Here is a 10,381-nt window from a genome sequence, read left to right on the forward strand (position 1 = left end):
TGCCCTTTGAGCACCAATGCCAGCGGAGAGATCTAAACCTGATATCAATCTCTCTTTGTCTCACCTGCAAACGTGCACACCCTTCTTTTGTCAAATTGATCATTTGCATATTACTGTCATAAGGAAAGACAGTGTGTCCTCAGATAAAGTCCAGTACTTGCACTGTGATCGTGAAAAAGGGCAGAAAATAAGAAATGAAATGAAATGAAAAAGAGATGCATGTACTACAGCAGCTAAACGCAACATTATTACTGGCTGCACTATTTCAAAGCTATGCCATTTTAGGGCTACTCTACTATAACATAGTGGGTATCTGATGTGACTAGTTTAAGTACATTTATTTGCAGTTCTTGAAATGCTGTTCCATATTTTTATTAATAATTAGTTTTATTCCATGTTTTTAATTTTAAATGGAATGAAAACCGTTTACACTCTGTGATGTAAAATGTGCAAAAAAGACAAACAGAAAACACTATGGAACATAAAAGGACAATAAGAACAAAGTAAATAACAAGATCTTTTTTAAGAATGTATTTTGGTTATATAAACTGCTTTTGTTGGTCTTTTCTTGCTTGAGAAAAAAAAAACTATATTCCTTAAGACTACTACTTAATACTTAAATACTATTCCAAATGCATGATGTATCCTGTGACATTAAAAATGATAACACTTATATTCATTAGCACTGTATAAGTAATACTATTGTACCTGACTGCATCTCCTATGCTTGAATGCCTTTGTGCTTGGGGGACATGTGTTATATCACTGCTGCTAAAATATGATCTATCATTGGCCTTCGCAGTGCTCCTTTGTTGTGGAAGTTACCAACCTTGACCATGTGCCATTTTATGTATATTTCAAATGATTTGCATTTACTTAATAAAAACATTTGTATGTCAATAGCCTTTTGGAATTATTTGAGCTATGGTCATCAATTCGTCAATCTGACCTACACAAAAATGCATAAAACGGAGGTTGGGATCATCAGAAACCAAAGGAAGTTTAGATCGCTCAAAATAAGGTTGACATGGGAATCAGTGATGTCTTTTAGACTGCCTCTATCCCATCTATTCCATTCTGAGCAACACCCTCCCATTCTGTCGAATATCAATTTTTAAATGTCAGCCACAGACCAGAGGAAAATTCAAGCGGTCTGTTGTACTCGCTACTCTTTAAATTGACTTCACTTGTGTCTCATTCACTTGGTTAACTTTAATATTGAGTGAATGACTGGGTTCAGGTTATTCAGCTTTCACTTTACAGATATACAATCAAATCTGTCAGACTGGCATATGTACTTCCACAAAATTACAGAACTAGAGAAATCACATTCTGCATAAGCAATATAAAAAGTACTAATGTGTTGTTTGTTGCTGAATGTGTGGATATTGCTAAGAAGGTTCAACAGCAGCTAATTCCTATTCCACATTACCAGTACTACAGCTAATACATCCACTGCCATTTACATCAAAGAACTCATGGCTTTTGTAACAACATTTCAGGCCCTGGGTGCTTGCCACAGCACCATGGCAACCTGACAACAGAAGTGACTCAACCTAACATTACACAACACTATTGTACTGCCGTTCACGGGGGATTGGAGAACTCGCACTTCATTACAGAGCTTCCCCCTTGGCAATTAGTTACACAGCGTGCCAGTCAATGATTGTTTCGGTTTTGCGTCTGATATCAAGGTAGGTTGACACTTCAGGGATGTCTCAGCTGCAGCTAGTGCAGTGATTTGTTTACCAGCCCTTAGCTTTTAGGGTTTACTCTTTGCTTACGTGATATTCTTAACTTTGTGTTCACAAGCTAATGGAACACAGTTTTGATGGTATCTAAGTAGTATCCTGTTTGAGTGTCTTTGTGTGTGTGTGTGTTTGTAGGAGGTTGGAAGTATCTATAACTTTTTTGGGACCATGGTTGTTGGTAAAAAGCTGGTGAAAGAGTCCGTGTTGCCCTCAGTTCTAGAGGATAATGATGCTGAACTGGAAAGTGAATCTAACGGAGAGAGTGACAATCTGAGAGGAATAGGAAGCAGACCGACCAGCATACCACTTAAAGCCTTCAGCCGAGGTAGTATTGACAACAAGGTGGGTAGCAGCTATTGCGCAATTTCTGGTGGAGTCCTCTTCACAGACTTAAGGACCTTAAGACTAAAGTTGTTCGTCAGCTGTAATAGTTGTGTAGTAGTTCTGTAGCTCATTGGTGCCTCATCTTAAGCAGATTTTGCTCGGCTGAGTTGTGCTCTTATTGTGTAGACTGTCCCAAGATCAGGGAGAAGCCAGTCTCCAGCACAGAGCAGATCTCCGGGTTTGGGAGTGGATGAACAGGAAGATGAGCCCACAGAACAAGTTGACCTCCTGCAGAGTCAGACAAGCACCACCTTGGACAAGGAAGCAGATAATGCGGAGGAAGAATGGGACACAGATTTAGAATTAGAAGGTAGTTGCACAATCGAACACCAAAAAGCACTGAGAAGCATACAGCCAAATTGTATCGAGGTGCTTCTATATTAAAATCAATAATCAGTCATTTTCCAGGTTCGTCAAACACGAAGAAGCACTACAGTACATCCTGTCCTGAGATTTGTTCATGCATATTAACTGTCTAAGTACATTTTTTATGTAAAATTTCCATTACATATATTTTATAGTGTGACCTGCCTGCTGCACCTTTGCAATTGTGCAGGAGTATATTGTGCTTAAACAGAAAACTAATTTGGCAGTGCTATGTACTATAAACTGTGATGTTGCTGGTTTATTGAAGATATGAGGGAAACTTATGACCCTACTGGACAGACACGGTATAAGGCTGCCTGCAAGATGTTTGGCGTGGTACCAGTTTCATATTTCCTGCGACATTTGCATGACACTGAGCTAATCATGATGCATCACGGGCTCGGACCCCAGGTACACTACAATCAATATCTATTAAGCATTATAATCAATATAGGATTTCTGTATTCACAGCTCATGTTGTTTTTTAATATGATGTCTCAGTCATTCGCTCCCAAGTGACCTAGAAGCCAAGTGTATTCTTCATGTTAAGTGTCTGTTATAATGAGTTCTGAGGGTTGCATGGTAGATAAATGAAAATGTATACAAGCATAAGAAATATAAGAAATGTAGCAACTTGATTTTAAAATTCCTCTTTCTAGGGTGCCAAAGCTCTTGCTGTTCCCTTGGTAACCAATACATCAATCCTCAAGATTAATCTGAGGGATAATTGGATTGAGGAGCTAGGTGGAGCTGCGATAGCAGAGATGCTGACAGAAAACTGCTATATCACAGGTTTGGATATTATTACACAGGCATTGCTATTCATTTCAGTCAAATTTGTCCTTCCACCCAACACATTTTAACAATGGATACTCACTTTGTACATCATTAACAGGCAAATCACATTTACCAGTACTTTTCCTTTCATTTTTATTTTCATAATATTCATTGTTGCCTATTTTAGGTTGATTTACTCCAGAACAAAAACAGGATCAAACCTAGAGAGCTGGGTTAAAACCAACCAAAGCAAATGAACAAAACCACTCTTCGCATCCCCGTGTGTTGTGACAACTGTTGTTAGGCACCATACATCTTCTAGAAACCTTTTTACTGCATTGGTTTTCAAGAGTAACTTCATCGGGAACTCACCCCACTCACCCCAGCATTGAATGTAATCATGCAGCATGAGAAAGGAGAGTGCAGTTTACTCTTTAACTCACAGGACATTTGGGAATGTGCGGCTTGCTCTTTCATTTAGGACTTTACCGTGTACTTGCTCAACAGATATCGATTTGTCAGAGAACAAGCTGGGAGGAAAAGGAGCCCAAGCCATTGGCAACATGCTCCTGGAGAACACCACTTTGGTCAGTATCAACCTCTCTGGGAACGGTTTTGATGACCATGCGGCAAAGCACTTGGCTGACGCTTTGGTGAGCAACCAGAAAGTGGAAGTCTTGGATCTGAGTCACAATCGGATGGGAGACGGAGCAGGTACTATCTATGACAATAGCAGGGAGAGCAATTTATATCCATATCATTGTTGTCTTTTAATTTGGGTATCTATGACATAATAGGGAACAACTATAAAAACCAGACCCAACTGGCAACTTGTTATGGGTGCCATGGTGATCCAGGATAAAAATATCTTGATTTGCATATTGTATACATGATGCATTTTTGTCATTCTTAAGTCGACATGAACTCATAATACCATTTCAAACCGAAGAAAGGTTTCACTTCAATTCAATAAAACAGTACTATGTATACACCCTTGTGTTGTTCCATTTTAAACTCAAAGACAGGACACATAACGCAGGGCAGTGAAGCATAACCGGGTTAAACACAAACTCAGGTCAAAATATATAGTAATTTTGTTTTCAATTTTGCTCCGAAAATATCTCCAATAATCTGAGCAGTGCAAGCCTTTACTGGAGCCCGCTGAAGTGGAAAAAGACATGCATCGCATCAGAACTTTAATAGAATTTTTCACGTCACCATGGACTGTCGTTGGTATTATGCTTTGGGATTTATTGCTCTGAGATTATTGTATGACACTGGATTCACGCTCTGCAAATTCACAGCTCTATTCACAAAGCTTGTACCACCATTGAATCGTAATACCAATGCATTCAATTGAACTTGTAATCTAAAACTGACATATTGCAAGCCAGTATATCGCAGATAAGCAGTTAAACGCAATCTTAAAAAACATACATAGATGTGTTTGGGGGTAATTGAAATAGAAAGAAATACTGAATCAATAATGTGCCAAACAATGTGTGATTTATGTGTGTACATTTATTTTCATTTTTGAAGTTATTATTCAGTGTCCTTTTTACTTAAATTTGAATATGGCATAAATACACAGAAGAGCTTTATAGTTGATTGAGTACATAAAATAAGTACATCACTTTTCCATTCTGTTATCGGATTTACTATTACAATTGCCTTGACTAGAATACCAATTCAGCATTTCGGTTAAAAACAAGGACCTTAAAAATGCATCAATATTATTATCAGTTGAAATGCCTAAACACAAGAGTGATTGGAGGTCTTATCATGCTTTTCCTGATTTCTTCAGGAGAGATGTTAGGCAACGCGATTGCTGAAAACACAGGAATGAAGACTTTTAACCTGAGCTGGAACTCTTTGCGGGGAAGAGGATCGATCACACTGGCAAGAGGTTTAGGGGTATGGGAAGAACAACAACTGTTAAAAAAACATTTCTACATTTCAAATAAACGAAATCAACTGGTGTTGGGAGCGGTCCAGCTGTGTCAATAGTCCAGCCATCACGATATCCTTGACCACAGTTTGATAAATTGTCCCTTTCTTCCTGAAAATTAGGCCAACATTTTCCTTCGTGTGATAGACTTGTCTTACAATGGATTTGGGAAGGATGGAGCTGTGGCTCTTGGGGAAGCTCTTAAAGTGAACAACGTGCTTGAGGAACTGAACATTGGGTACGTAAAAGAGAACTTAGGACTTTTACATTTTTCACTTTTCTGATTATGTGTGGTGAAGACACTCCAGCCAGCAATTACATCAGGATGAAGGAGAAAAACGTCCCTCTCTCTCCATTTGAGGGTTTGTACTCCAGGTTGTAGTAGTCTGGCTTTAAAGGCACTGAGGCCCTCTGGACACCCTGACCTGCTAATGCAGAAAAACATATTTTCACTTTGCCCAGTAGTTACAATCATAACTGTGATACATTGAAGTGAGACAGCCCTGAATTGACAATGCTAACCAAGAATTATAGTCCTATTGCATTACATAATCCCAGATACAGCATTATTATCCCTAACGATGGCAACAACCACAACTAGTTTGTATAAAGAAGGTTGATATTATTCAGATTGGTGGAAAATATTGTATTCTATTTGTTCTTGGGGTGACAGTTGACTTAGCTTGACGGTTTAGACCACATGATTAGCCTTCTCAAAGGTCAGGACCGAAACCCTAGCAAACACCAAAACTGTACATGTTACATTGCCTGGAGGGGAGACAACCATTAGGCCTGGGCTGTGGATCCCCAGAGATTTATTTTCTCCTATAACAGTCTGTCATCTTTACTGTTTTTGTTTTTCTCTCCTCCTCCCTAGTGGTTTATATTTTGTACAAATCACAATCTTGTGTTGTTGTTTTCATCTATGACACGTTACCAAATCCAAAGTGATTGACTGATTGAGTTGACCTAATCATTCCCTAATCCGTCTCTGAATGCAGTCCAAACCAATTCTCTGAATAGACCCAGCCATACATCTCAACCCACTGAAACACCACCAAATGCCACAAATCAGAGCTTTCTGGGAAAATCTTAGTCCTAATCTTAGCCTAAATTTTATGTAGAACCAATAAGATTGTCATAGAGGACAAACTCACATACCCAAGAAGCACGAGAGAATATTGGACAGTCTTGTTATACAAATGAAGGACTGAGAGGTCATTGTATGAAATGTGAGCACTCCGTATACACTTAAATTTCTCATTACTTTATTTTTTTAGTAACTGCCGAATACCCCCTGAAGGAGCGGTCCGGTTTGCCATGGGCCTCAAAGAAAACAAAACACTGAAAACACTCATTGTAAGATATAATAAAATGAGCTGTACTTTGAAATTAAAGGAAACCATATTAAATATTAAAGGAAATATATAGGAGGTCTGTGTTTACGTTTCTTTCCGTTCCCTCAAGATGTCGCGAAACCCGATGCAGAGCGCTGGCTGTTATGGAATACTGAAATCAATGCAAGGAAATCCAGAATCTGCCATTGAGTCCCTGGACTTCTCTGTAAGTCAACATCTAGTCTTTGAATAAATCAAGTTGGTTTTGCCTTACTGTAATGCCTTTGCAACTGAATCTCTGCAGTTTTGATGGGTTTCTCAAATCCCCTAGAACTAGATTTAAACTAGGTACGTTAGACGTTGAAAGCAAGAGGGCTATGTTGTTTTCATAGATTCAATTTGAAAAGTTTGAAGGATAATTTAGAATAATTTACATTAGAGAAAATATTCAATCAACACATTATTTGTGTCAGTATAGGGGACGTGGCTGGATGAATGGCGACACAATAACCAATGTATTTTGTAAATCCATTTTCAGGACATCACTGTAAACAAGGATTTTGATGACCTTTACTCCGCAATCAAAGAAATGTTTCCCAATCTTCAGGTGAAACACGGGGGAAATGCAGACATGTTCAGGAAAACAAAGGCCAAAGTAAGTGGCTCTGCATTGCAGTGTGGAAAACAGGGACCTTTCATCACAATCCATATTAGGTATTGCAACCCTAATCAATACCTATTCCTAGCAGAATAACACAACTCTGTACTTCAAGACAAGGTCAGGACTTGCTTTATTGAAAGTGAGTTTTGTTTTACAGTTTGTAATAACAGGGTTTGGCATATGTCATCTTGAGAATGTCGGGCAACTTTATTTAGGCTGAAAGACTCCACCAAGTTAATATTGGGCTGCAGTTTTTAAACTATACCACAAGAGGGCAGTTTATCCTGGAATATGAAGTATGAATTCCAACTTTTCCCCAAGCTACATATTTTCTTTTCCTGTCATTAATTATACTGTATATATCGATGAATTTCTGTTATGTATAGCAATAATTCTTGAAAATATTTACATGTATTGTCCCGTAGTTTACACAGGTGTTTTTGCAAGGTCAGAAAGATTAAATAATAGCAACAATGTGTCACGTGTTTCTGTGACTTTTTTCTAGCAATTTCACAGCTGAATTTAGAAGACTAGACATTTGCAGGGGGAATAACGAATGGTTAATTATTATACAGTATAGTAAAGGCTGCAAACACCTGAAGAATTGCAAGTGCTCTTCTCGTCTCCAGACAGACCCCTTGAGCAAACTGAAAGAGCACATGAACAAGAGCAACTTGAAGTTGGAGGATTTCTTTGAGACTGTGGATGAGGATAAAAGTGCTCTTGTCACCCGGGCCGAGTTTCAACAGGGACTCATGGTTAGTGGACATATGATGCAACTATAATAAGCCTCTGAGATTACCATGTAAATATAGCGATTGCTTAGCAGTCCACTAAATGGTTTGTTTGCACTTCAGGCTATGGGGCTCCCTTTATCCCAGGATGAACTGCAGCTGCTGATGGACGACTTTGATAAGGACAATAACGGCGAGATTGATTTCAGGTACATTGATTTCTGTTTTAGTGAAGAACTACAGGCGTGTCTTGTGATATGAAGCTTGTCATGTGAGCACAAGTTGAGGAACGTTCAAGTCGAACCCATAAAACATTCCAGTGGCGTGATCGGCTGTGGCAGCAAAAGCAAGACTTTACCGTGAAGAAATATGATCCTGTTTATGAATAAATCTATGATAAGCACACAGTATGCATCCATTCCTCATCAAATACATCACACAACCTTGGAAAACAGTCCTCGAGGTGCAAGACGTGAAATTTATGTTAATTGCTTGATTTCATTTGATCATATATATGTTTTTGAAATTTCAAATGATTTCTTCCTTCCTTCCAGAGAATTTAATACATTACTGATGAAGGTATAATGCAGTGTATCTATCTGGCATTGGGGACATCTTTGAAGAACGCTTGGACATTTAGAGTGGAAACTACAAACTCCTGGATACATGCTTTCCTTACCTGGCTCCCATTCAGTCTCTTTCCACACTCAGTGTTTCGCCGATATGACAAAGACACACTGGCAGCTGGCAAGAATAGACACGAGGGTGGTGCAGAAAATATTCTGCAGCTGTGATAAACTTATTTTGCTATGTTAATTTTTGTTTTCTATGATGAAATGCCAGCATTCTTCCATGTTTATACAAAATGAATGAAAGTAGGTTCTATAAAAGTTGATCAAAATATAGAGTTTATTGTAATCTGAATATTGAACTGCACATTTTTTAAACACCTCTGTGTATTATGGGCAATTTTTAGATTGGAATTCCTTCTGCTCCTATTTAGATTCGGACATGAAAGTTTTAAAAGCAAAACTAGAATATAATAATTTCTGCATGTGACATTACTTTTTGCATGATATATTACTGGATATGTATTATTTTTATGGTCATATGCAGGTCAATGCCAATCAAAGTAATAATAGTATAATTTAGGATATAATATGCATCAGTAATAGTATATAAAAGTCAGTTGGTTAGTATCTTAGTATAATAGCAGGTATGTTCATGATGGTATGTTAATATAAGTATTATTATTATTATTATTATTATCAGTCAAACAGTGGCAATAGCCCCAAGAGTAATTAAGCTGTTTTATATCATTAACCATTTATAATATCCAAAAAGGAAAGGAAAAGGAAAAGTGTGGTAAAAGGCAGCTCAAAAGTGTCGTAAGGGAACCAGAAATGTGACACAGGCTATGACTCTTTTGTTACCTAAAAGATTGCAGTGTGGTACTGTGGTAAACATATAGTAAAGTATAATTTACCATGGTACAAATATGGTTAGAAACTATATTGTGTAGTGTCGTAGACCATGCTAAAGACATGGTATTATATGGCAAAGAGTAGTATGGTGTAGCATGGTAAACAAAATAGTGCTATAAAAGCATGGTACATGGCAATATATATCTAAAATAAGCGAGGTAAGCGAATAGGCTAACCAATGAGAAAACATCCATCATCCCAGCCTGGCCTCTGCTGGGGACCCATAGAGCTTTATCCAGATGTTTCCTGGAGGATCTTACTGACATTAATCTGGGTTGACAGCCTTGCCCTGTACCAGGCACTAGATCTTCAGCTTTGGCAATGTTGCACTGGAAACAATTCAGCCTGTTTCATCGCTGTCAAAACAATACAACAATTCATGAGTTGAATCATTTGCTCTTTTTCTCTTAAGATACCTGATATTATTATTAAAGATACATCTCTCAGAGGATTCCAGTTTGTATAATCTTGTAATTATGTCAGACTAGGACTTTATAGAATCCATGCATTTCATATACACTCACCTAAAGGATTATTAGGAACACCTGTTCAATTTCTCATTAATGCAATTATCTAACCAACCAATCACATGGCAGTTGCTTCAATGCATTTAGGGGTGTGGTCCTGGTCAAGACAATCTCCTGAACTCCAAACTGAATGTCTGAATGGGAAAGAAAGGTGATTTAAACAATTTTGAGCTTGGCATGGTTGTTGGTGCCAGACAGGCCGGTCTGAGTATTTCACAATCTGCTCAGTTACTGGGATTTTCACGCACAACCATTTCTAGGGTTTACAAAGAATGGTGTGAAAAGGGAAAAACATCCAGTGTGCGGCAGTCCTGTGGGCGAAAATGCCTTGTTGATGCTAGAGGTCAGAGGAGAATGGGCCGACTGATTCAAGCTGATAGAAGAGCAACTTTGACTGAAATAACCACTCGTT

At 38.2% G+C, this 10,381-nt stretch overlaps 1 protein-coding gene across 2 annotated transcripts; it reads left to right on the top strand.

Annotated features, from left to right (window-relative positions):
* The first annotated feature begins 1,645 nt into the window (after positions 1 to 1,645).
* lrrc74b (leucine rich repeat containing 74B) lies at positions 1,646 to 9,893 on the top strand. 2 transcript variants are annotated; one of them, XM_066689648.1, is made up of 14 exons: positions 1,646 to 1,694; positions 1,887 to 2,093; positions 2,262 to 2,445; positions 2,770 to 2,912; positions 3,161 to 3,293; positions 3,786 to 3,992; positions 5,083 to 5,192; positions 5,349 to 5,464; positions 6,507 to 6,585; positions 6,694 to 6,789; positions 7,102 to 7,218; positions 7,800 to 7,982; positions 8,082 to 8,167; positions 8,513 to 9,893. In XM_066689648.1, the coding sequence occupies exons 2-14, from the start codon at positions 1,920 to 1,922 to the stop codon at positions 8,541 to 8,543; spliced, it is 1,659 nt and encodes a 552-aa protein (XP_066545745.1). In that variant the 5' UTR covers positions 1,646 to 1,694; positions 1,887 to 1,919; the 3' UTR covers positions 8,544 to 9,893. The 2 variants fall into 2 exon arrangements, with proteins under 2 accessions (XP_066545745.1, XP_066545746.1); XM_066689649.1 differs by lacking the exon at positions 1,646 to 1,694 and having other exon boundaries at positions 1,739 to 2,093; positions 7,854 to 7,982.
* Positions 9,894 to 10,381: the final 488 nt, after the last annotated feature.

This window comes from Amia ocellicauda, chromosome 17 (assembly GCF_036373705.1).
Source record: "Amia ocellicauda isolate fAmiCal2 chromosome 17, fAmiCal2.hap1, whole genome shotgun sequence".
In the NCBI taxonomy this organism is placed as follows: domain Eukaryota; kingdom Metazoa; phylum Chordata; class Actinopteri; order Amiiformes; family Amiidae; genus Amia; species Amia ocellicauda.

Bases quoted from the DNA above. Each gene is read 5' to 3' on its own strand.
- lrrc74b (XM_066689648.1), top strand. From the start codon at position 1,920: ATGGTTGTTGGTAAAAAGCTGGTGAAAGAGTCCGTGTTGCCCTCAGTT. The intron at 2,446-2,769 runs GTAGTTGCACAA...GGTTTATTGAAG, and splicing joins CACAGATTTAGAATTAGAAG to ATATGAGGGAAACTTATGAC. The intron at 6,790-7,101 runs GTAAGTCAACAT...ATCCATTTTCAG, and splicing joins TTGAGTCCCTGGACTTCTCT to GACATCACTGTAAACAAGGA.